The sequence below is a fragment of the Oncorhynchus mykiss genome, chromosome 19 (genome assembly GCF_013265735.2).
Source record: "Oncorhynchus mykiss isolate Arlee chromosome 19, USDA_OmykA_1.1, whole genome shotgun sequence".
NCBI lineage: Eukaryota > Metazoa > Chordata > Actinopteri > Salmoniformes > Salmonidae > Oncorhynchus > Oncorhynchus mykiss.
In genome coordinates this window covers 1,576,118-1,603,255 of record NC_048583.1, presented here as the reverse complement: position 1 = coordinate 1,603,255, position 27,138 = coordinate 1,576,118, and the positions used below count along the sequence as shown (strand labels likewise).

Sequence of the window (27,138 nt, the reverse complement as noted above, 5' to 3'; positions counted from 1 at the left end):
CTTTGTGAGGACGTCAATATTGACTTTCTCTGTGTGTGTGTCCCCCTTGGTTTGAAACAATTTCACAACTCCGTGTGTGTGCGACAACTGACTGACAACGTAACACTGCTCTGCATATTACAATCAACAATCTAGGTTTGCTCCCTCCCTCCCTCCCTCCCTCCCTCCCTCCCTCCCTCCCTCCGGCTGTGGCCTGATTGTGATCAATCTCTGCTAGTTGCTGAGTTGTTCCTTTGTCCGTCCCTCCCCTCCTTCCCTCTGACAGTGTCTGTGTCTAGCTGGCTATGTCTACCCCCCAAACTCCCTAAATGTAGGTCTCTCTTGCTCCCCAACCCCCCAAGATCCTCCTTGACAAAAGCCTCAAGACAGACCGAGACGGAGCATTACAATGATGACTGTGGCTTCTGCTTTTGTCTTCCTTCTACCCCCGCACTCCCTACTATCCAGAAATCCCTTCACCCCCATGCATATATCCCTCGACCTCCCCTTCTCCGCCCCTAACCTTCTACTCCCCAAAAACAACCCCCCTACCTGCCCCCCCAGCCCAGACCCTGTTGTTCCGGGCTGGCCACTGCAGAGGCGGGCATTGTGTTGCGAATGCCGACTAGGCCTCAATGCAGCCACAAAGGTTGCCGTGGAAACGCTTGGGCGCACACAATAGAGCCCGGGATGGGCCCCCAGAACACAGGAGTCCTGGGAAACCCAAAGAGAGAGAGAGAGAGACAGAGCGAAGGAAGAGTCGGAGGGGGTGGGCGAGTGCAGGGTAGAGGGGGAAGAGAGTGACGGTGGGAGGCCTCCTCCCCTCCCTCCATCCCCTCATTCCTCCCCTCCCTCCATCCCCTCATTCCTCCCCTCCCTCCATTCCCTCATTCCCTCATTCCATCCCCTCATTCCCCCCCTCCCTCCATCCCCTCATTCCTCCACAACCGCTCCTTTCTTTCTGGACCCCAGATGGTCATCTGTCAGAGGGGCTGCTGGGAGAGTTAGATGCGTCCTCCCTCTCACAAGTAGACACAGTCCCACATCCACTGACCCGTAAAGACTCACTTCCAAAGCATCCAAAGAGGAGACGAATGTAGCCATCTCAACAACACAGTGTTTCCATAATGGAAGACCAAGTAGAACCAGATGAGATCATCCAGAATCATTCAGTCATAACAACAACTCAACCAAAACCATCTCACTCACCGTGGCAACCACTGAGTGTTTGTGTGTATCAGTTACATCAGTGTGTGTGTGTTTGTGAGTGTATGTTATTGTGTGTATGTGTGTCACTCACCCAGAGGCAATGAGGGCTCGTGACTGGGCCATGGCTATGCGTTGCAGGGCGGGCCGGCTGAGCCCAGCCAGACTGGACCGCTGGGGCAGGGGGGCAGAGCACGGCGCCGAGCGCTGGGGAGCCATGGGCCGCGGCGACGGGGACGGCACGGGAGAGGGCGGTGACGTCACGGCGGTCGCCGGGGTGACGAGCGTGGCGGTGGGCACCGGTTGACTCGTGGAGGAGGGAGAGGGGGGCGGCACGGACGGACGGCGGCCCTGATTGGAGGAGGGCGGCTGAGGGGGCGGGAGAGAGGGAGGAGGGGGTCGGTTGGAGATGGAGAGGGTGCCCGTTTGGGCGCTGAGGAGGGAGAGGGAGCGGGCGAAGAGGGCAGCATTCCGTCGCGGTGAGGACTGGTTCCGGGATATGGAGAGTCCGTGAGGTAAGGTTTTGGAGTAGGCAGATCTAGCGGGGGAGCTCCTGAGTTGGCCCCGCCCCAGGGTGGCAGATTTGGGGCTGGGTGGTTTACTCTGAGGTTTACTCGGCCGGTGGCCCAACTTGTGTGTCGATGACCTCACTGTGCTCTGCTTCACACTAAAGACCAGCATGCACTGCTGGCAGGAGCACGGCTGCCCGGCGAGGGACTGCATGGTCGCCAGCCCGCCGCTTGGGTACACAGCGCGCCCGTTGACGCCCGACACCCCAACACCCAGTAACGCTCCCGTTGGACCCGATCCTCCACCTCCGTTCCTGGGTACCGGTCCTGACACTAGTGGGTAGGCCACGTCGGACCTCCGCTGTATCCTGCGTTGTCTCTGGGTCTGCCTGTTGATCTGGGTCATGCCCTGCAGGTCCACCAGGTAGCAGAATCCCAGCGGCGCCAGGTCCAGCCAGGGCTGTTGGCGGTCCCGGGCCGTCTGGATGGCGATGCCGACCTCCGTGTCGTACTGGGTCCAGGAGCCCGTGTCGTTCTCCCACTCCCACAGCCAACCCTGGCCCGGCGCCGACGTGGGATCGTAGAAGCTACGGCGCACCGGCCGGATCATACCTGCAGGGGGAGATGCTGGGGTTAGTACGACTATCAATCAATCAAATGTATTTTTCCAATGGCAGTTGTCACAAAGGGCTTCACAGTAAACTAGTCTAGACACTGAAGAGCAAGCAGAAGCACGGTGGACAGGACGAAGGCCCTGGATGGAAGAAACCTTGAGAGGAACCAGGAATGCATGACTACATCATGAAAAGAGTAGGAAATGGTACTAACATTGTCGTTTCAGTGTGGAGAGGTTGAAACAGGAACAGAAATGCATGTGGGAACACTTTCGTATGGTTTTAATTGACAAGCTAGATTCTCCCCACAGAAGTGAAAGTTAATATGAGCTCTTACACACATTCACACATCCTCTGACCTGAACTCATCTAACTCAAATGACCTGAACTCAACCCCAACTCAAATGACCTGAACTCAACCCCAACTCAAATGACCTGAACTCAACCCCAACTCAAATGACCTGAAATCAACCCCAACTCAAATGACCTGAACTCAACCCCAACTCAAATGACCTGAACTCAACCCCAACTCAAATGACCTGAACTCAACCCCAACTCAAATGACCTGAACTCAACCCCAACTCAAATGACCTGAACTCAACCCCAACTCAAATGACCTGAACTCAACCCCAACTCAAATGACCTGAACTCATCCCCAACTCAAATGACCTGAACTCAACCCCAACTCAAATGACATGAACTCATCTAACTCAAATGACCTGAACTCATCTAACTCAAATGACCTGAACTCATCTAACTCAACCCCAACGACCTGAACTCATCTAACTCAACCCCAACGACCTGAACTCAACCCCAACGACCTGAACTCAACCCCAACTCAAATGACCTGAACTCAACCCCAACTCAAATGACCTGAACTCAACCCCAACTCAAATGACCTGAACTCATCTAACTCAAATGACCTGAACTCAACCCCAACTCAAATGACATGAACTCAACCCCAACTCAAATGACCTGAACTCAACCCCAACTCAAATGACCTGAACTCAACCCCAACTCAAATGACCTGAACTCATCTAACTCAAATGACCTGAACTCAACCCCAACTCAAATGACCTGAACTCAACCCCAACTCAAATGACCTGAACTCATCTAACTCAAATGACCTGAACTCATCTAACTCAAATGACCTGAACTCAACCCCAACTCAAATGACCTGAACTCAACCCCAACTCAAATGACCTGAACTCAACCCCAACTCAAATGACCTGAACTCAACCCCAACTCAAATGACATGAACTCAACCCCAACTCAAATGACCTGAACTCATCTAACTCAAATGACCTGAACTCAACCCCAACTCAAATGACCTGAACTCATCTAACTCAAATGACCTGAACTCATCTAACTCAAATGACCTGAACTCAACCCCAACTCAAATGACCTGAACTCAACCCCAACTCAAATGACCTGAACTCAACCCCAACTCAAATGACCTGAACTCAACCCCAACTCAAATGACCTGAACTCAACCCCAACTCAAATGACATGAACTCAACCCCAACTCAAATGACCTGAACTCAACCCCAACTCAAATGACCTGAACTCAACCCCAACTCAAATGACCTGAACTCAACCCCAACTCAAATGACCTGAACTCAACCCCAACTCAAATGACCTGAACTCAACCCCAACTCAAATGACATGAACTCAACCCCAACTCAAATGACATGAACTCAACCCCAACTCAAATGACCTGAACTCAACCCCAACTCAAATGACATGAACTCAACCCCAACTCAAATGACCTGAACTCAACCCCAACTCAAATGACATGAACTCAACCCCAACTCAAATGACATGAACTCAACCCCAACTCAAATGACCTGAACTCAACCCCAACTCAAATGACATGAACTCAACCCCAACTCAAATGACCTGAACTCAACCCCAACTCAAATGACCTGAACTCAACCCCAACTCAAATGACCTGAACTCAACCCCAACTCAAATGACATGAACTCAACCCCAACTCAAATGACCTGAACTCAACCCCAACTCAAATGACATGAACTCAACCCCAACTCAAATGACATGAACTCAACCCCAACTCAAATGACATGAACTCAACCCCAACTCAAATGACCTGAACTCAACCCCAACTCAAATGACCTGAACTCAACCCCAACTCAAATGACCTGAACTCAACCCCAACTCAAATGACCTGAACTCAACCCCAACTCAAATGACCTGAACTCAACCCCAACTCAAATGACATGAACTCAACCCCAACTCAAATGACCTGAACTCAACCCCAACTCAAATGACCTGAACTCAACCCCAACTCAAATGACCTGAACTCAACCCCAACTCAAATGACATGAACTCAACCCCAACTCAAATGACCTGAACTCAACCCCAACTCAAATGACCTGAACTCAACCCCAACTCAAATGACCTGAACTCAACCCCAACTCAAATGACATGAACTCAACCCCAACTCAAATGACCTGAACTCAACCCCAACTCAAATGACCTGAACTCAACCCCAACTCAAATGACCTGAACTCAACCCCAACTCAAATGACCTGAACTCAACCCCAACTCAAATGACATGAACTCAACCCCAACTCAAATGACCTGAACTCAACCCCAACTCAAATGACCTGAACTCAACCCCAACTCAAATGACCATAACTCCAATTAAAGTATTTCCAAATGCAGTCAGCCAAACAGCTACAAAGACACTCTTAATGACCGACAGTAATACAGTTGTTTAGGGAAGCGAATAGTTGTCAAAATTCCATTTGAAATGCATATTGGTTCATGATGAATCGATAGTGGTAACCATAGAGATGTTTAATGGGTTTAAAATCAACCAAATCAGCAGGCCTAGTATGGCACCACACATCGGTGCCAAACCGAGGAGGATCAAGAACCGTCCAATCAGAGACGAGCTTGGTAACCAGGGGCAACGTGTGGCACGACCATTCAGCCAATGCCAAGGTAGAGAGAAGAGGGACCCACACTGAGGCCTGGCTGAGACAGACTGGAACACACAGACATCAAAAGAGGTGGCTGAATGCAGCAGGCCTAGCAATGTTTGTTAGAGGCACACAGTCAAGGGTATTGTGTGTGTGAGAGTGAACGAGAGAGAGAGAGAGAGAGAGAGACCCATAGAATTGAGAAAGAGAGAGAGAAAGAGAGAGACCCTTTGAATTGAACGAGAGAGAGAGAGAGAGAGAGAGAGAGAGAGAGAGAGAGAGACCCTTTGAATTGAACGAGAGAGAGAGAGAGAGAGAGAGAGAGAGAGAGAGAGCGAGAGAGAGAGACCCATTGAATTGAGAGAGAAAGTGAGGGAGAAAGAGAGAAAAAGTGTGTGTGTGTGTGTGTGTGTGTGTATGGGGGGGGGGGGGGGACGACGACTAAAGGCTGAGCCGGGAGGTCTTCTTCACTCTATAAAACAATACAATGGTTCTAAAAGAGAAATGAGCACTTGACCCCAGGAGCAGCATGTGAGATTCAGTAGACTGTAGAGGAAACAGGCCTCTTTCAGTTCCACAGAAACAAAGGCCAGCTCTCACAAAGACAAACCACTAGCTGGGATGAGGACAGTCACGGGTGGACTGGATTCTGATAGAAACCTCTAGTGGTGGATGACCTTTGAAGAGAAACATACGGGTCGTACTTCAGCCCACCTCTTTCCTGGCCAGAAGGATAAACTCTGGGCCCCTCGTCTTAATATTTCACAAGAACATTTTTTGAAATAAACGCGTTGAGCTCTCGCTACCGTTTGCACAGCGCCGTTCACAACGTGCACGTCAGAAAAGACGGAGAATAGCGTCGCCGTCGACACAATCAATGGTTCTGATTAGCTGAATGGATTGTGGTGACGAGACAAGACAGCCGTGCCCCCCCCCCTCTCCCTCGAGTTTCCGTCCTGTGATAGACCCCGGCCACGTCAATGTCCTTCAATCCCCTTCTATAGTCTCTACTGAAGACAGAGAGGGCTGTGTTCATTAGGCACCAACCGGACGATAAGGGACTGAAACAGGGAGGGACAACCTGAACGGGTGTGCCCGGATGAACAGGGCCGAGGCTCATCACAGGGGTGCAGCCAGAGGGAGAACAACTATCCACCCTGTCAGTGTGTCTGCAGACGCTCCTCTCTTTGAAGGGAGGGAAAACACTGTTCTCCTTTGATCTGAGAGATAATATCCACCTCTCTGACCCCTTCACTGTCTTTCACCAAGGCCACTGGGGAGAGGGCAGGCTGAGGGGGCTGTGTGTGTGTTTGAGTGAGTGAGTGGGGGTATAGTGGCTCATGGAATGTCAGGTGTGTGTGTGTGTGTTTTGGTTTGGGTGGGGGGTGGGGTGGGTGGGTGGGTGAGCAAGTCAGGTGTGTGTGTGTGTCTACAGGGGGTTGAAGGTGACTTAATAACAGGTTGCTGTGAAGGTAAAACAGTGGCCAGCTGGGGTAACACCTACTGAGCACAGGAGGCTGGTTGCACCTTAATTGGGGAGGACAGACTCGTGGTAATGACTGGAACAGAATCAGTGGAATGGTATCAAATACATCTAACACATGGTTTCCAGGTGGTTGATGCCATTCCGTTTGCTCCGTTCTGGACATTATTCTGAGCCGTCCTCCCCTCAGCAGCCTCCATCACTACTGAGGGACTGTTCCAGCTCGCCCCCTGAGCCTTCCAGTTCCACAAAGGTTCCTTGTTGAGAACCGGTTCTGAGAACATGTCGCCACAGATTACGTTACCCTCCACATCCCTAGGCTCAGGTTACCCAAAGTTCCCAAATGAATATGGACTCATTTTAACAGTGGATCGTAAAACCCTCCCAACTCGTTCTGTTTGTTTTCCCTTCTGTCTTTTTATTTACAGGGAAGACACACTGAGACCTCGGCCTCTTTTACAAAGGTGTCCTGTATATACAACATCAATATACACATTACACCCATCTCCACCTCTTCAACACCTAGTTAACTATAATCCCAGGTGTTAGTATTGTAATCTGGAGCCTGTCTCTGATGAGTCTCCTAGGGGTGGTAGGGGAGGAGAGGTGTCTCTGATGAGTCTCCTAGGGGTGGTAGGGGAGGAGAGATGTCTCTGATGAGTCTCCTAGGGGTAGGGGAAGGGGAGGAGAGGTGTCTCTGATGAGTCCCCTAGGGGTAGGGGAGGAGAGGTGTCTCTGATGAGTCCCCTAGGGGTAGGGGAGGAGAGGTGTCTCTGATGAGTCCCCTAGGGGTAGGGGAGGAGAGGTGTCTCTGATGAGTCTCCTTGAGGTAGGGGAGGAGAGGTGTCTCTGATGAGTCTCCTTGAGGTAGGGGAGGAGAGGTGTCTCTGATGAGTCCCCTAGGGGTAGGGGAGGAGAGGTGTCTCTGATGAGTCTCCTTGAGGTAGGGGAGGAGAGGTGTCTCTGATGAGTCCCCTAGGGGTAGGGGAGGAGAGGTGTCTCTGATGAGTCCCCTAGGGGTAGGGGAGGAGAGGTGTCTCTGATGAGTCCCCTAGGGGTAGGGGAGGAGAGGTGTCTCTGATGAGTCCCCTAGGGGTAGGGGAGGAGAGGTGTCTCTGATGAGTTCCCTAGGGGTAGGGGACGAGAGGTGTCTCTGATGAGTCCCCTAGGGGTAGAGGAGGAGAGGTGTCTCTGATGAGTCCCCTAGGGGTAGGGGAGGAGAGGTGTCTCTGATGAGTCTCCTTGAGGTAGGGGAGGAGAGGTGTCTCTGATGAGTCCCCTAGGGGTAGGGGAGGAGAGGTGTCTCTGATGAGTCCCCTAGGGGTAGGGGAGGAGAGGTGTCTCTGATGAGTCCCCTAGGGGTAGGGGAGGAGAGGTGTCTCTGATGAGTCCCCTAGGGGTAGGGGAGGAGAGGTGTCTCTGATGAGTCCCCTAGGGGTAGGGGAGGAGAGGTGTCTCTGATGAGTTCCCTAGGGGTAGGGGACGAGAGGTGTCTCTGATGAGTCCCCTAGGGGTAGAGGAGGAGAGGTGTCTCTGATGAGTCCCCTAGGGGTAGGGGAGGAGAGGTGTCTCTGATGAGTCCCCTAGGGGTAGGGGAGGAGAGGTGTCTCTGATGAGTCCCCTAGGGGTAGGGGAGGAGAGGTGTCTCTGATGAGTCCCCTAGGGGTAGGGGAGGAGAGGTGTCTCTGATGAGTCCCCTAGGGGTAGGGGAGGAGAGGTGTCTCTGATGAGTCCCCTAGGGGTAGGGGAAGGGGAGGAGAGGTGTCTCTGATGAGTCCCCTAGGGGTAGGGGAGGAGAGGTGTCTCTGATGAGTCCCCTAGGGGTAGGGGAGGAGAGGTGTCTCTGATGAGTCTCCTTGAGGTAGGGGAGGAGAGCTGTCTCTGATGAGTCCCCTTGAGGTAGGGGAGGAGAGCTGTCTCTGATGAGTCCCCTAGGGGTAGGGGAGGAGAGGTGTCTCTGATGAGTCCCCTAGGGGTAGGGGAGGAGAGGTGTCTCTGATGAGTCCCCTAGGGGTAGGGGAGGAGAGGTGTCTCTGATGAGTCTCCTTGAGGTAGGGGAGGAGAGGTGTCTCTGATGAGTCCCCTAGGGGTAGGGGAGGAGAGGTGTCTCTGATGAGTCCCCTAGGGGTAGGGGAGGAGAGGTGTCTCTGATGAGTCTCCTAGGGGTAGGGGAGGAGAGGTGTCTCTGATGAGTCCCCTAGGGGTAGGGGAGGAGAGGTGTCTCTGATGAGTCCCCTAGGGGTAGGGGAGGAGAGGTGTCTCTGATGAGTCTCCTTGAGGTAGGGGAGGAGAGGTGTCTCTGATGAGTCCCCTAGGGGTAGGGGAGGAGAGGTGTCTCTGATGAGTCCCCTAGGGGTAGGGGAGGAGAGGTGTCTCTGATGAGTCCCCTAGGGGTAGGGGAGGAGAGGTGTCTCTGATGAGTCCCCTAGGGGTAGGGGAGGAGAGGTGTCTCTGATGAGTCCCCTAGGGGTAGGGGAGGAGAGGTGTCTCTGATGAGTCCCCTAGGGGTAGGGGAGGAGAGGTGTCTCTGATGAGTCCCCTAGGGGTAGGGGAGGAGAGGTGTCTCTGATGAGTCCCCTAGGGGTAGGGGAGGAGAGGTGTCTCTGATGAGTCTCCTTGAGGTAGGGGAGGAGAGGTGTCTCTGATGAGTCCCCTAGGGGTAGGGGAGGAGAGGTGTCTCTGATGAGTCCCCTAGGGGTAGGGGAGGAGAGGTGTCTCTGATGAGTCCCCTAGGGGTAGGGGAGGAGAGGTGTCTCTGATGAGTCCCCTAGGGGTAGGGGAGGAGAGGTGTCTCTGATGAGTCCCCTAGGGGTAGGGGAGGAGAGGTGTCTCTGATGAGTCCCCTAGGGGTAGGGGAGGAGAGGTGTCTCTGATGAGTCCCCTAGGGGTAGGGGAGGAGAGGTGTCTCTGATGAGTCTCCTTGAGGTAGGGGAGGAGAGGTGTCTCTGATGAGTCTCCTTGAGGTAGGGGAAGCTCGCTGGTGATAATGACCATGGTTGTTCATTAACCTGCTCTTCAACTATTACATGGTGGACGTGGTAAACTGACTGAATGGCAGATGAGACAGAGGAGTACAGTAAGATCCTATTGGAATAAAACACCTGATTTATGAGGAAGTCGCTTTCCCATGAGGGTGATATGGAAACTGTTGATCAGACAACGTCACTGTGGTTGGCCTCTTCCGCCCAACATTACTCTTTCAACAGATGGCTGTTCCTCTTCCTCCCACCGTTACTCTTTCAACAGATGGCTGTTCCTCTTCCTCCCACCGTTACTCTTTCAACAGATGGCTGTTCCTCTTCCTCCCACCGTTACTCTTTCAACAGATGGCTGTTCCTCTTCCTCCCACTGTTACTCTTTCAACAGATGGCTGTTCCTCTTCCTCCCACCGTTACTCTTTCAACAGATGGCTGTTCCTCTTCCTCCCAACATTACTCTTTCAACAGATGGCTGTTCCTCTTCCTCCCACCGTTACTCTTTCAACAGATGGCTGTTCCTCTTCCTCCCACCGTTACTCTTTCAACAGATGGCTGTTCCTCTTCCTCCCACCGTTACTCTTTCAACAGATGGCTGTTCCTCTTCCTCCCACCGTTACTCAATCAACAGTCTGTACTGGTCAGTTAGTGTGTGTGTGAGAACAGGAGTGTGTGTGTGTTGACAGGAGGGGTGAAGCAGAGGGGAACAATAGGTTCCAGATGGACAGTCTATCCACCTGTCTCAGGGGTCTCTCTCTCTCTCTCTAAAAAGCAAGTGAAATAGATCATAAACAGTAAACATTACACGGACAAGCATTTAAAATGTCATATTATGTCTATATACAGTGTTGTTACAGTGTTGTAACAATATGCAAATAGTTAAAGTGCAAAGGGGAAGATAGATAAACATACATGTGGGTTGTATTCACATTGGTGTTCTTCACTGGTTGCCCTTTTCTTGTGGCAACATGTCACACATCTTGCTGGTATTTCACCCAATAGATATGAGAGTTTGTGTAATCTAAGGGAAATATGTGTCTCTAATATGGTCATACATTTGGCAGGAGGTTAGGAAGTGCAGCTCAGTTTCGCCCTCATTTTGTGGGCAGTGTGCACATAGCTTGTCTTCGCTTGAGAGCCATGTCTGCCTACGGCGGCCTTTCTCAATAGCAAGGCTATGCTCACTGAGTCTGTACATAGTCAAAGCTTTCCTTAATTTTGGGTCAGTCACAGTGGTCAGGTATTCTGCCACTGTGTACTCTCTGTTTAGGGCCAAATAGCATTCTAGTTTGCTCTGTTTTTTTGTTGATTCTTTCCAGTGTGTCAAGTAATTATCTTTTTGTTTTCTCATGATTTGGTTGGGTCTAATTGTGTTGCTGTCCTGTGTCTCTGTGGGGTCTGTTTGTGAACAAAGCCCCAGGACCAGCCTGCTTAGGGCAGGTATTCCTAAACTGGGTGTACGCGCAATGCCATTGGGGGTACGCGCAATGCCATCGGGTGTACGCGCAATGCCATCGGGGGTACGCGCAATGCCATCGGGGGTACGCGCAATGCCATCGGGGGTACGCCAAATAAAAATGTAATTCACATTTTTAAAAAAGACAATTCAAACAGTACATTTATATTTTCTAACGGGGCTATACATTTGGGTTCAGTGAAATAACAACACAATGTCAAATACAGGTAGCCTAGTCAAATAATTAACATCCAATCACATTAACTGTTACTCTCTCACGGGAAACCTTCCCTTTTGAGCAGGCATTTAGAAATGAAACATGACCATTTGAAAAATAAGCCACAGGAGTTTTTGGAGCGAGAATAAAGACGACTTTCGAGTAGCAAGACGTATAAAAGCAACAGATACTGAGACTCTCTCCAATACAACCCTACATTACAGAGTGATGTGCATCCTTTCAAGCAGACCCTTCATTAACCTGTTGTCAGGGGTGTGTACGGGAGGCGCACTTTAAAATGACAGCACATAAGAACAATAACGTGCCAAACACACGGAACACAGGAAAAGTATAGCGCCTGACAAAATCCACATAACAATTACACACAAAGACATGGAGGGGAACAGAGGACTAAATACATGTAGGTTGATTAGGGAATGAAAACCATTGAACAAGACAAAACAAATGGAAAGATGAGAAATGAAGTGGCGATGGCTAGATGGCGATGGATAAGCCGGTGACGTCGACCGCTGAACACTGTGGTGAGTTATTCACCATTTTTGATGAACAAATAAGGTTTTATATGTAAGATGGCTAAAGAAAGAGAAAAATGATTATTATTATTTGTGGCCTGGTCCTATAAGAGCGCTTTGTCACTTCCCACAAGCCGGGTTGTGACAACTCACATTTATTAAACATAAGAATGAGTGTATCATATAGTGTGTGTGTGGCAGGCTTACAATGATGGCAAAAAACAACATTTGAGAGTGTGCTGACCCTGGTGCTAGAGGGGGTACGCGGCTGGAGGTTAAATGTTTGAAGGGGTACGGGACTATAAAATGTTTGGGAACAACTGGCTTAGAGAAGAGCTTTGTTATGGAAGGTTTGGGAATCGCTTCCTTTTAGGTGGTTGTAGAATGTCTCTTCTCTGGATGTTGGTCATTAGTGGGTATCGGCTTAATTCTGCTCTTCATGCATGATTTGGTGGTTTACGTTGTACACTGAGGATACTTTTGCCGAATTCTGCACGCAGAGTCTCAATTTGGTGTTTGTCCCATTTTGTGAAATTTTGGTTGGTGAGCGGAACTCAGACCGGAACCCAGACCTCACAACCTTTTTTGGAACACCATTATTTTTGTCTTACTGAGATATACTGTCAGGGCCCGGGTCAACCAGACAGAATCTGAATCTGTGGAGAGGATCTCGGTGCTGCTGTAGGCCCTCCTTGGTTGGGGACAGAAGCACTAGATCATCAGCAAACAGTAGACATTTGACTTCAGATTAGGGCTGGGCGATATATCAAATTAATTTGATTAATTTGAATGTATGTTTTTGCTCAATATTCCAAATGCCTGTATCGCAGAATTTAGTGTGTGAATTAATTTGATTAAATGCAGTGTATTTGACCTTTAATTGTAGAACACAGCTTATTTAGAGATGTATTTTTTGTTGTAAATTGAGATGTGTATCGTGAATAGCCCATAAGTTTGAAAAGACTTGAGAAATGAGTTTCAGGCCATGTCACCTAGTCCTACTTCAGATTCTAGCAGGGTGAGGCCGGGTGCTGCAGACTGTTCTAGTGCCCTTGTCAATTCGTTTATATATATGTTGAAGATGGTGGGGCTTAAGCTGCATCCCGGTCTCACCCCACGGCAATGTGGAAAGAAATGTGTGTGTTTTTTGGACCAATTGTAACAGCACACTTGTTGTTTGTGTACATGGATTTAATAATGTTGTATGTTTCTCCCTCAACACTGCTTTCCATCAATTTGTATAGCAGACCCTCATGCCATATTGAGTCGAATTTCTCTCACGGACCTGGGAGACAGTCTCCATGTCACTACATGACTGTGAGAAACATGCCTTCCAGCCATTCTCAAACCTGGCCAGTCAAGCGGTCCACTACCTGTTGCCCCTCACTCAGAGGTGAATTCCTGCTCTGCTCACTGAAGCAAACACACACACACACAAAACAACACACATAGGAACAACACACACAAGCAGACACAGAAACAACACACACACACACACAGACAGAAACAACACACACACACACACACACACACAATTGCGAAAGGAAAGAGAGAAAAAGAGAGCAGGAAAATGTTGACTAACTCCGACAGAATCTTTTCGGTTGACAGACCAGACCCGGCCCGACCCCAGGCCCCATCTCTCCTTCCTTTGTCCTTTAGCGTCAATGGGAAAGCCAGCCTTGTGCCAGACTGTCGCTTTCTCAAAACAGAGAGAAAACGCCGCTAATGGAACAGAATCTAAGTTGCACTGTAGCAGCACTCTGATGTCACAAGCAGAGACAGAGCAGGGGAAGGGGAATGAGAAGAAGAGACAGAGCAGGGGACGGGGAACGAGAAGAAGAGACAGAGCAGGGGACGGGGAACGAGAAGAAGAGACAAAGCAGGGGAAGGAGAAGAAGAGACATAAAGGTGTCTGCTAGATCCCTTCTAAAAGAAGAGCTGTGGTTTCTAATGCCCCTCCCCCTCTCTCCATCTCTCTTTTCCCTCGTTCCTCATTTCTCTGTGTTCTAGTCTGACTGACCTCAGATGATCTTCCTCTCCTCCCCTCCCCTCTTCCTATACTGGCTCTTTTCTCCCTCTCTCCATCCTGCTGCTATATTTATGTTGATTTATTTTGGACTTTAACTATTTACACATCATTACAACACTGTACATAGACATAATATAACATTTGAAATGTCTTTATTCTTTTGGAACCTCTGTGAGTGTAATGTTCACTGTTCGTGTCACTTTTGTTTATTATCTATTTCACTTGCTTTGACAATGTAGACATATGTTTCCCATGTCAATAAAGCCCCTTAAGTTGAGATAAAGAGAGAGAGGAAGAGAGAGAGAGAGAGAGAAATAGAGAGAGAGAGAGAAATAGAGAGAGAGGGAAATAGAGAGAGAGAGAGAGACAGAGAGAGACAGAGAGAGAGAGAGAGAGAAAGAGAGAAATAGAGAGAGAGAGAGAGACAGAGAGAGACAGAGAGAGAGAGAGATAGAGAGAGAGAGAGAGAAAGAGAGAAATAGAGAGAGAGAGAGCGATAAAGAGAGAGAGAGAGCGATAAAGAGAGAGAGAGAGAGAGAGCGATAAAGAGAGAGAGAGAGTATAAACTACCAAAACAGTTAAAAAGGACTTCACAATATGGCCGGCACAACCTAGAAGCACAAAAACACCACTCACATCGATTTATTCTATCTAATTTAACCTTCATTTAACTAGGCAAGTTAGTTAAGAACAAATTCTTATTTACAGTGACGGCCTACCCCGGCCAAACACAGACAATGTGGGCCAATTGTGCGCCGCCCTATGGGACTCCCAATCACAGCCAGATGTGATGCAGCCTGGACGTCTCTTGCACTGAGATGCCGTGTCTTAGACCACTGCGCCCCTCGGGAGTCCCTTCTCTTTGTAGCCCTCCGACCCTCTTAGCCCAAACACGAGAGCCATCAGATAGAATGAAACACAATCCAGTGTGTGTGCGTCATTGCATTTGGGTGCGTGTGTGTGTAGAGCGTTTGAGCATGTGTGTGTATGTGTGTGTGTCTGTGCACTCTTCATGCATGACCCCGTGTGTGTGTGTGTGTACTCTTCATGCATGACCCTGTGTGTGTGTGTGTGTGTGTGTGTGTGTGTCCTCTCTGCTCCTAATCCAAGGCCTACGTTGTGAAACACGCAGTGACTGACGGCACTTGGGAGGCCCTGGGGCCCTGAAGTAACCTGACACAGACTGTTGCACAACAACCTACTGAGTTGTACTGGGGGGAACGTTCTGTTCTACTCCCCCTTCCATCTCTCTCTCTCTCTCTCTCCTCCAACAACATATTGGGCTGGGGGGAACCTTTCTGTTCTGTTCTACTCCCCCCTCCGTCTCTCTCTCTCTCTCCTCCAACAACCTATTGGGCTGGGGGAAACATTTGTTCTGTTCTACTCCCCCCCTCCATCTCTCTCTCTCTCTCTCTCCTCCAACAACAACCTATTGGGCTGGGGGAAACATTTGTTCTGTTCTACTCCCCCCCTCCATCTCTCTCTCTCTCTCTCTCCTCCAACAACAACCTATTGGGCTGGGGGAAACATTTGTTCTGTTCTACTCCCCCCTCCGTCTCTCTCTCTCTCTCCTCCAACAACCTATTGGGCTGGGGGAAACCTCTCTGTTCTACTCCCCCCTCCATCTCTCTCTCTCTCTCTCCTCCAACAACAACCTATTGGGCTGGCGGAAACCTCTCTGTTCTACTCCCCCCTCCATCTCTCTCTCTCTCCCCTCCAACAACAACCTACTGGGCTGGCGGAAACCTCTCTGTTCTACTCCCCCCTCCATCTCTCTCTCTCTCTCTCCTCCAACAACAACCTATTGGGCTGGCGGAAACCTCTCTGTTCTACTCCCCCCTCCATCTCTCTCTCTCTCCCCTCCAACAACCTATTGGGCTGGGGGAAACATTTGTTCTGTTCTACTCCCCCCCTCCATCTCTCTCTCTCTCTCTCTCCTCCTCCAACAACCTATTGGGCTGGGGGAAACCTCACTGTTCTACTCCCCCCTCCATCTCTCTCTCTCTCTCCCCCTCCAGTCTCTCCTCTCCACCATTCCCCCTCTATCTGTACTTCCCCTCCACTCTTTCTCTCTCTCCTTCCCTCACTATTCCTCTCTTTCTCCCTGCCTCTTTGTCCAGCCTGGTTCTACTTAGAAGTGGCCTGTCTTGTCAGGTTTGGCTTATGTTTAGTTTGCCTCCACCCTTTCTCCCCTAGGGTGACCCCGTGACCCCTGCACCCCGACCCCAGGCTTTGTGGGTGTCTGGGAAACGTGTCCCCTTCGGCTGGACCAGCTGGAGCAGCAACAGGGCCTCCGAGCCTCAGACGGCAGCTGGCTGCTTCTTCCAAGACCAGTGTGTGTGTGTGTGTGTGTGTGTGTGTGTGTTCTAAGACCAGACCCCCCCAGCCCCCCCTCTGTGCTTTCCTATCCATAGCACCTATGCCTCCCTGTCAGTCTCATCTGTGTGTTTAGCCGATCATTCACTCTCTGTCTATCTATGTCTATTTGCCTGTTGTCAGCCTCTCTGTCTATCTGCATGTTGTCAGCCTCTCTGCCTAGCTGCCTGTTGTCAGGCTCTCTACCTGTTGTCAGCTTCTCTGCCTAGCTGCCTGTTGTCAGCTTCTCTGCCTGTTGTCAGCCTCTCTGCCTGTTGTCAGCCTCTCTGCCTGTTGTCAGCCTCTCTGCCTGTTGTCAGCCTCTCTGCCTGTTGTCAGCCTCTCTGTCTGTTGTCAGCCACTCTGCCTAGCTGCCTGTTGTCAGCCTCTCTGCCTGTTGTCAGCTTCTCTGCCTAGCTGCCTGTTGTCAGCCTCTCTGACTAGCTGCCTGTTGTCAGCCTCACTGCCTGTTGTCAGCCTCTCTGTCTAGCTGCCTGTTGTCAGCCTCTCTGTCTAGCTGCCTGTTGTCAGCCTCTCTGTCTAGCTGCCTGTTGTCAGTCTCTCTGTCTAGCTGCCTGTTGTCAGTCTCTCTGTCTAGCTGCCTGTTGTCAGTCTCTCTGTCTAGCTGCCTGTTGTCAGTCTCTCTGTCTAGCTGCCTGTTGTCAGTCTCTCTGTCTAGCTGCCTGTTGTCAGTCTCTCTGTCTAGCTGCCTGTTGACAGTCTCTCTGTCTAGCTGCCATTTGTCAGTCTCTCTGTCTAGCTGCCTGTTGTCAGTCTCTCTGTCTAGCTGCCTGTTGTCAGTCTGTCTGTCTAGCTGCCTGTTGTCAGTATGTCTGTCTAGCTGCCTGTTGTCAGTCTCGGACTATATCAGCCAACATGTCATTTCAACCATTATTCTCTAACTCTCCCACCACAACACCCTATGCCACAAGGTTGTGTTGGTGTGTTTACCAATGTGACAATTCGTTTGAGTTTGGGTTTTATGTCTATGAGAGGGAGAGAGACAGGCGAGACAGAGGAGACAGAGGAGGGAGAGACAGAGGAGGGAGAGAGACAGGAGTCAGACAGAAGGGAGAGACAGGAGGGAGAGACAGGAGAGTCAGACAGAAAAGAGAGACAGGAGAGACAGAGGAGGGAGAGACAGAGGAGTCAGACAGAAGGGAGAGACCAGAGAGACAGAGGAGGGAGAGAGACCAGAGAGACGGGGGAGGGAGAGAGACCAGAGAGACGGGGGAGGGAGAGAGACCAGAGAGACAAAAGGGGGGAGAGAGACAGGATGGAGAGAGACCAGAGAGACAAAAGGAGGGACAGGAGAGAGAGAGGAGGGAGAGAGACAGGAGAGAGAGGAGGGAGAGAGACAGGAGTCAGAGAGAAAAGAGAGAGGAAAGAGACAGAGGAGGGAGAGACAGAGGAGGGAGACAGAGAAGGGAGAGACAGAGAAGGGAGAGACAGAGAAGGGAGAGACAGAGAAGGGAGAGACAGAGAAGGGAGAGACAGAGAAGGGAGAGACAGAGAAGGGAGAGACAGAGAAGGGAGAGACAGAGAAGGGAGAGACAGAGAAGAGCGAGAAAGACATATTGACAATGTGTTAGAGAAGGAGTCAGTGACTCAATCGGTGGTCAAAAGGGTGTGTCCTTTCACAACAGTCTGCCTGTTGTCTGACAGACGGTAACAGCAATGGCTCAGTCGGCAAGTGCATCTCAGAATTACAAAGGGAATCTACTTTCTATTCATCCACTTCAGGTAGAAAAATATTTGCCTATGTTTGAGAAAAGACTCCCCAAACGGCTTTTGACAGCAGCTTGCCTGAAGGCTAATGGCTCCCTGAAATGACAGCCAGATGCTAACACTAGATGTTGAGTTGGTTGACGGCAGCTAGCCTGAAGGCTAATGGCTCCCTGAAATGACAGCCAGATGCTAACACTAGATGTTGAGTTGGTTGACGGCAGCTAGCCTGAAGGCTAACGGCTCCCTGAAATGACAGCCAGATGCTAACACTAGATGTTGAGTTGGTTGACGGCAGCTAGCCTGAAGGCTAACGGCTCCCTGAAATGACAGACGCTAATGCTAGATGTTGAGTTGGTTGACGGCAGCTAGCCTGAAGGCTAACGGCTCCCTGAAATGACAGACGCTAATGCTAGATGTTGAGTTGGTTGACGGCAGCTAGCCTGAAGGCTAACGGCTCCCTGAAATGACAGACGCTAATGCTAGATGTTGAGTTGGTTGACGGCAGCTAGCCTGAAGGCTAACGGCTCCCTGAAATGACAGCGAGACGCTAATGCTAGATGTTGAGTTGGTTGACGGCAGCTAGCCTGAAGGCTAACGGCTCCCTGAAATGACAGCGAGACGCTAACGCTAGATGTTGAGTTGGTTGACGGCAGCTAGCCTGAAGGCTAACGGCTCCCTGAAATGACAGCGAGACGCTAATGCTAGATGGGTTTTACCTTCCACAGGGCTCCTCTAGAAAAAGGGAAACCTCAGCCGTCAGTGACAGCTGGAAACCCTTCAGTCTGGCTTCCTTGATTGACTATTAGCCCTGTGAACAGTTGGGAAGCTGCGTTTCCACATCCAGTAGCTACGGGGAATTACAGGAAGGGGATTTAAAGTCTAATAATATTTCTAAAAAAGTTGTTGAAGCAACAAAGTAATGGGAGTCTTTGACGGCATCATAGAAACACTGCATCACACAGTGGTGGGAAAAGCCAGGACACGGAGAGAGGAGAAACATGGTGAGGCTTAAAACGATCGCCACGGGGCGCGAAGCTCGTTTAGAAACTGCTTGGCTAGCGGTGAGCTGCGAGCTTCTGTATTCTCATGCGGTCTGTCTCTAGCACCAACGCTGTGAGAGGATGTGGGAGGGAGAGGTGTCACAGTGTCATACAATCATCAGCTGTGGTGAAATAGCAGAGTGGAGCTACAAGGTAAAGACAGATGTTTCTGTCGTTACTGCTCTCTCCCACTTTCTTTCTCGTCCTCTCTTTTGTCTTCATCTTCCACTTCGGTGAACTTAGAATTGCCGGTACGCCCTCTACCCCGTCTCCCGACTCGGGTTCTGCGCCTACAACTCTCTCCCACACTCTTCCCTGTGTGTGTGTGTGTGTGTGTGCGCCCTGCGTGAATGTCTAGGCCACAATAGAGGAACAAACATCTGTTCTCTCAACTTCCACAAAGAGAGAGATAGATGGGCTTCCCTATTACCTCCCTCCGACTCCATCTCTTTCTATCCCTCCTTCCATCTCCCTCTCTTTCTATCCCTCCTTCCATCTCCCTCACCGGAGGCAGATTCTCAGATTTTCTGCTGTTAAGCCTTGAAATATCACATTCTCTCTGCTTTCCCCTTACACTCTGGATCTGTCACAAAGAGCACCCTATTCCCTATGTAGTGCACTACTTTTGACTAAAACTAGAGCATTATGTAGGAAATAGGGTGCCCTTTCTCTCTCGCTCCCTCTGTTTATACCACCCAATGTCAGTCCCCACACAGCAGCTGCGTGCGTTAGATTCGGGGACTACGGGGGAAGAATGTATCTCGTAAGAGAGGCCAAGGCTCTGTGAGGTACAGCTGTCGTAGGTCATCCCACTTTCACCCCATTCTGTCTGACAGGCAAGCGGAGGGTTTAACTCCCTAGGAATATGGAACTGATTGTAATTAATTCTTAATTCTCATTCTATGACGGAATGGAACCAAGGTGTGAGCTCTAAGCTCCACCCCAGTGGCGAAGCAGTCTATTAGTTGAACCACATGCAAAACGAACGGAATTTAACACAGCCGTGCAGTAACGTGAAGTAAAAACTAGAACAGACTGACAACTGAGCCTAAGATGTTTAAAAAGGCCTATGTAGAAGTAAGAATTCTGATAGGACTTTTGTCTATAACAATATATCCACTCTGGACAGACCGAGACACAGAGACACTCACTGGACATAACAGGAGGTTGGCGGGACCTTAATTGGGGAGAACTGGCTGGTGGTAATGAATGGAGCAGAATACGTGGAATGGTATCAAATACATCAAACACGTGGTTTCCCGTCTATCTCTTAAAACCATCCAGTTTTGATTTCTATTTGCCATATATTTTAAACCGTGCTGTTTCACAAAAGTTCTCCATCTATATACATCCACGTGCCTTACACAAACAACACCAGGCGCGTAACAACACCACATCGGCATCCCCACAACAACAACAGCCATTCCCACCTCTCAGCTCTCGTCTTCTTACCTGTGTCCTGCCTGAACTGGTGCATCGACTGCAGGTCTAGGATGTAGGGCGAGAGGCGGTTGTCGACTTGGCCTAGCACGACGCTCCCACCACGGGGATCGCTTCGTATCACCGCCTCGATGTGGTGGGAGACGGTCGGGCTGTAGGGCCGCCACCGCCCGTGTTCGTTGAGCCATTCCCACACGACCACAGCGGACGCATGGAGCATGGTGGCCCTGGAAAGAGACGTGAGAAAATACTCCTCTGTTAGCAACCATGGTTTAAAAAGGAAGGCGCGACGTTGTGTTTACATCCGGAACCAGGCTAGACTTTGTTCATTTGGATTTGGCTACAAAGTAGCCTATCGCTGTTTATTGAAACGAGGATCGGTGTCTCATCACTGATTCCAACATCACTTGGCTCAATCTAGCCTACACGAAGTCCCGTGGTTTCTAAGTTATATGGGCTTGTAGCTAGGTGATATCTACACACAAATACAGGTCTCCCTAAATGAACAAAGAGGATCTTACATTTAGTCAGCCGGCGACGTGCTAATGTGAAGGAGCGCAGCATCTGGGCACAAACATCCGTGTCACTTTCATGGTCGAACACGGAGAAATCGGATTTTATACCCGGTTGTGATGCCTTCAGAAACCGTGGACAGGCAAAGAAACGGAGAGAGTGCTCCTGTTACTCTCGTCGAAAGCCTTGATTTTCAGTCACGTTCTAGCATAAAGAAACTAAATGTGTCCGACTGAATCTTATAAATCCCTTTGGCAGAGTCACTTGTTGCGCAAGTGGCGAGACCAAGCTACACTTCTGGAGTGGCGAGAGAAAGGAGCTCCGTTCCAGTCGTTGGGGCGTCGTGTGTTGAACTGTTCCAAACTGACATCCAACACCCCTCTCGTAATAGACCTACCTACCAATACCCGTAACTCCCGGATCGAGCTTTCACAAATCTTTGAAACCGGCTGGACAGGTATATGCTACGCAGAGAGAACGGATTGGGTGTACAGTTTCATTCAGGACAATCCCATTTCATTCACTACCATTTTTTTGGGATGAAGCCTGGCACAACATGTTTGTGGGCGATTACTCAGCTCTTTGTGATCATTGGCTAATCATCGCGTCATTTTCCCTAGAAACAGTACAGTCGGCCTATTGAACATGTTTATTACATATCATTACTGTAACTGTATCGTCCCACGGGTGGGAGATGGGCTACATTAGGCTACAAGTAAACCAATTGTGTCAATTACTGTACACAACTACCTAGGCTAAGCACAAGAAAGAAACCATTCAAGAAGAAAACTTTCCGGTATCTATATAGGTTTTTTATAGCCTCTCTACTGACTTGTCCAAGTTCAGAGAAAGGCGACTTGTTAGGATAGAAGTTATTATGATGTATTGTGATCATGGAGCATTTGGAACGCATGTTTACGCACGGGCTAGTCCTTTTTTTATAAACACAATCAAAACGCAAACAACAAACGCAGCATTTTATTGGTATTTGAAAATCACATATATTGGCCTATTCACAAGTTCACTAGTTACTTACGTTCGTTGCGTTGGAGGCTTGGTTTTAGAAATGGGTTCAAAACCAAGACTAACTATCCGCCCGTCTTCCACACGCATGTTTCTCATTTACAATCCTCAAGTGGCTTTAGTGATGGAAAAAAAATACGCCTTTTCATAAATCCATAAAATACAATTCAATTAAATTCCTGCGCGTATTTATTGGATATCGAATTCGAGTTCCATGGTGGAATTGATTCAGTATTCCAAAGCAAATATTGGACATATTTGATGTCCTCTGGCTAACCATACGTATCCGTCTCTGTATTCCGATACTGAATATGTTCCATCCCGGAGGCTGGTACCTCCGTTCTATTTCTATACCACGCCCAAAGCCATAGGAGGCTGCCTATAGCAAGCCAGTCATGTGCATTGAATTCCCAAAGTAGTAGTACGCCACTGGTGCAGATCTGCCCTGAAGTTATCCCAAATTGTAAATGCATTGGCAAACACAAAAATAGCAAGGTGTATAGTGTTGCCTTACAGGCTATGCCAACTGCAGGTTTATTTATTTGTGTGCCCATTCTGTGTTAGTTGCAGTGTTATTTTACTTGTATATACAGTTGAAGTCTGAAGTTTACATACACCTTAGCCAAATAATTTTTCACAATTCCCTGACATTTAATCCTAGTAAAAATCCCCTGTTTCATGTCAGTTAGTATGACCACTTTATTTTAAGAATGTGAAAATGTCAGAATAATAGTAGAGATAATGATTTATTTCATATTTTATTTCCTTCATCACATTCCCAGTGGGACAGAAGTTTACATACACTCAATTAGTATTTGGTTGCCTTTAAAGTGTTTAAAACTTGGGTCAAGCGTTTAGGGTAGCCTTCTACAAGCTTCCCACAATAAGTTGTGTGAATTTTGGCCCATTCCTCCTGACAGAGCTGGTGTAACTGAGTCAGGTTTGTAGGCCTCCTTGCTCGCACACGCTTTTTCAGTTCTGCCCACAAATTTTCTATAGGATTGAGGTCAGGGCTTTGTGATGGCCACTCCAATACCTTGACTTTGTTGTCCTTTAGCCATTTTGCCACAACTTTGTAAGTATGCTTGGTGTCATTGTCCATTTGGAAGACTAATTTGCAATTATGTTGGTAACCAGTTTATAATAAGGCACATCTGGGGTTTGTGGTATATGGCCAATATACCACGGCTAAGGGCTGTATCCAGGCACCCCGCGTTGCGTTGTACAGGGACAGCGGATTTTGGTCATATACCACACCCCATCTGGGCCTTGTTGCTTAATTATCCACTTGAGGGCAACAAATGACAGGCTACAAACAACTTCTGAACGTCTTGTTGACAAATGTCGTTCTTTGACGCCATCTAGTGGTTGCAGTTGAAAACACATTGCAAGTCAGAATGCAGGATATTGTTGTTGTCTTTATCGTGTTGATTTAAAATACTGATATAAGGATGTTTTAACAATAAAATTAAATCGATCAATTGAGGTCTTTGCAAGCAACCATATATGTTTTCAGAATGCTTATAGAACTCTAATGAAAAACTATCTATGCCACAGTCAAAAACAGTCTGCGTTTCAGCCTCAACAGAACAGGGCTCCATAGCTCAGGGGTTAGAGCACTGGTCTTGTAAACCAGGGGTCGCGAGTTCAAATCTCGCTGGGGCCTGTACACTTTTATTTTTTTTCCTTTAATCGGATCAACACGTCGGTCTTTCACGTCCTAAACTTGGACAGGTCCAAAAAAATAAACTGCCACGATGCATTAGTCTCAGTTTTTTTTGTTGCTCACGTTAATGACGTTAATAAATGACGTATGTTGATCAGAGGAAAACAATGAATTGCCAATAAATGAAGATTAAAGGAACAACACAGAGGCTGACAATAGCTTTTCCGTGCATATTGACACTTACAAATGGCCAATTGTGTATCTTCGCATCGGTAGGGTTTTATTATCAACACGTACACATTGCCAATAGTGTATCTTTGCGCCGGTACTAGGTTAGCCGACCACAGAATGAAATGGAACACTAGCGAGCTATGATGTAGCTACAGTAACTAGCTAACTTAACGTTAGTATAACCAAAGATACGATAACTGTCCCTATTCACCTGTGGGTAAAACCAAAACTCTATTAATCTGTGGTAACTCTATACTCTACTCTATAACTCTAACTCTATTAAAACGTTACGATGCTGCCTGCAATACACTTACACAATACACGTTAGCTATGGGGTTGAAAAGTGCCCCCTAGCTCTTGAGCTGAGCAACACAGAAACAATGCGCTGTAGCAGGGAATAGTCGCTTTCCAAGCAAATCGAGACGTGACCTACGAGTTTTTAAAATCAAAATCTTTCCACTTTCTCTGCCAGTCAGAGCCCGGATAGCTCAGTCGGTAGAGCATCAGACTTTTAATCTGAGGGTCCAGGGTTCAAGTCCCTGTTCGGGCGGTGTTTTTTTTTTTTTTACCGCTCTCGGTTGCTAGCGCCTTCTTCTTCATCTGCACAGACAGAACGAACGTTAACGAATATTATTATCGGCCTCGATAGCTTCTGTGACTGAGGTTAGTTGGAATCATGTTGGGAAATACATCTGGTGTTAGGCTTGTTAACTTTAGCTAGCTCGACAAACCCATCAAAAACATATTTTCAAGTAGAGGACTCTTTTTAATACACAATACAATGTGTGATATTTAATATTTTTTCAAATAAGTGAACTGAAATTAAGAAAGCCAACCACATTTTCCGATCGAGCTAGCGAACACGGACTGGGCTCGCCCGTGCTCTCTAGTTAGCTAACGTTATCTAGTTGTATTGGATAGCTGCAAACAAGTCTGATACGTTGTGTGACATCAAATCAAATCAAATCAAAGCGAAATGCTTGTGCTTCTAGTTCCGACAATGCAGTAATAACAAGTAATCTAACTAACAATTCCAAAACTACTGTCTTGTACACAGTGTAAGGGGATAAAGAATATGTACATAAGGATATATGAATGAGTGATGGTACAGAGCAGCATAGGCAAGATACAGTAGATGGTATCGAGTACAGTATTTACAAATGAGATGAGTATGTAAACAAAGTGGCATAGTATAGTATAAAGTGGCTAGTGATACATGTATTACATAAGGATACCGTCGATGATATAGAGTACAGTATATACGTATGCATATGAGATGAATAATGTAGGGTAAGTAACATTTATATAAGGTAGCATTGTTTAAAGTGGCTAGTGATATATTTACGTCATTTCCCATCAATTCCCATTATTAAAGTGGCTGGAGTTGAGTCAGTGTCAGTGTTAGTGGTGGCTGTTTAACAGTCTGATGGCCTTGAGATAGAAGCTGTTTTTCAGTCTCTCGGTCCCAGCTTTGATGCACCTGTACTGACCTCGCCTTCTGGATGATAGCGGGGTGAACAGGCAGTGGCTCGGGTGGTTGATGTCCTTGATGATCTTTATGGCCTTCCTGTGACATCGGGTGGTGTAGGTGTCCTGGAGGGCAGGTAGTTTGCCCCCGGTGATGCGTTGTGCAGACCTCACTACCCTCTGGAGAGCCTTACGGTTGAGGGCGGTGCAGTTGCCATACCAGGCGGTGATACAGCCCGCCAGGATGCTCTCGATTGTGCATCTGTAGAAGTTTGTGAGTGCTTTTGGTGACAAGCCGAATTTCTTCAGCCTCCTGAGGTTGAAGAGGCGCTGCTGCGCCTTCTTCACGATGCTGTTATAGTAACAGTACATTAACGCAATAATTACACCTAAAGCGTTCTCTTATAACTTACACGAGGGACAGTGTTTTAGTTGGTGTGTTCTTGCCTCACATTATTTAGCTAGCAGGCACATAACCACCGCCAGGTCATGAAATCCCTCCGCCACAACCGCAGTGCCAAACCATCAAAGGCGCTACATGTTCAATCAGCCTTGGCTGTCAAGCATTTACCGTGATATGGCCTCTACAGAAGTCAGGGCATGTATACTTCTTATACTATGCGGAGCAGCGCAGGGCTGTTGTGATGGAAGATCAAATCAAAGCACACTTTATTTGTCACATGGGTCAAATACAACACGTGTAGACCTTAAAACTTGTTATGGCTGGGGGCAGTATTGAGTAGCTTGGATGAATAAGGTGCCCGAGTAAACTGCCTGCTACTCAGTCCCAGAAGCTAAGATATGCATATTATATATATATATATATATATATATATATATATATATATATATATATATATATATATATATATATATATATATATATATAATATTGTAAAATATTGTATATTTGGATAGCAAACACTCTGAAGTTCCTAAAACTGTTTGAATGATGTCTGTGAGTATAACAGAACTCATATGGCAGGCAAAAACGTGAGAAAAAATCCAACCAGGAAGTGGGAAATCTGAGGTTTGTAGTTTTTCAACTCATTGCCTATTTAATACACAGTGTCTATGGGGCAGGCGCGTCATTATTTTGGATTACTGGGCTAAACGCGTGAACAAAAAGGAGGTATTTGGACATAAATTATGGATTTTATCAAACATTTTTGTGGAACTGTGATTCCTGGGAGTGCATTCTGATGAAGATCATCAAAGGTAAGTGAATATTTATAATGCTATTTCTGACTTCTGTTGACTACACAACATGGTGGAAATCTGTTTGGGTTGTTTTGGTCTCTGATCGCTGTACTCAGATTATTGCATGGTGTGCTTTTTCGGTAAAGCTTTTTTGAAATCTGACACAGCGGTTGCATTAAGGAGAAGTTTATCTAAAGTTCCATGTATAACAGTTGTATGTTTTAGCAATGTTTATTATGAGTATTTCTGTAAATTCATGTGGCTCTCTGCAAAATCACCAGATGTTTAGGAACTACTGAAAATAACGCGCCAATGTACACTGAGATTTTTTGATATAAATATGAACTTTATCAAACAAAACATACATAACATGTATTGTGTAACATGAAGTCCTATGAGTATCATCCGATGAAGATCATCAAAGGTTAGTGATTAATTTCTCTCTTTTTCTGCTTTTTGTGACTCCTCTCTTTGGCTGGAAAAATGGCTGTGTTTTTCTGTGACTAGGCACTCACCTAAAATAATCGCT

At 48.0% G+C, this 27,138-nt stretch overlaps 1 protein-coding gene and 2 non-coding genes across 4 annotated transcripts in view; 2 read left to right on the top strand and 1 right to left on the bottom strand.

Moving 5' to 3' along the window:
* The window catches only part of LOC118941396 (E3 ubiquitin-protein ligase DTX4-like), a 40,101-nt gene extending 17,718 nt beyond the window's left edge, over positions 1-22,383 (bottom strand). The window contains exons 1-3 of one of the 2 annotated variants that reach the window (XM_036953905.1): positions 22,059-22,383; positions 20,522-20,736; positions 1,280-2,306 (exon numbers count right to left, since the gene is read on the bottom strand). In XM_036953905.1, coding sequence (XP_036809800.1) covers positions 1,280-2,306; positions 20,522-20,736; positions 22,059-22,144 — 1,328 coding nt within the window. In that variant the 5' untranslated portion in view covers positions 22,145-22,383. Of the gene's footprint in view, positions 1-1,279; positions 2,307-20,521; positions 20,737-21,030; positions 21,543-22,058 lie in introns of those variants that run through there. The other variant, XM_036953906.1, reaches the window with a different exon arrangement.
* A 1,255-nt stretch (positions 22,384-23,638) lies between these two features.
* On the top strand, positions 23,639-23,711 carry trnat-ugu. The gene has a single exon. It is a non-coding gene; the product is annotated as a tRNA-Thr (tRNA).
* A 708-nt stretch (positions 23,712-24,419) lies between these two features.
* Positions 24,420-24,492, top strand: trnak-uuu. The gene has a single exon. It is a non-coding gene; the product is annotated as a tRNA-Lys (tRNA).
* The last annotated feature ends 2,646 nt before the right edge of the window (positions 24,493-27,138 follow it).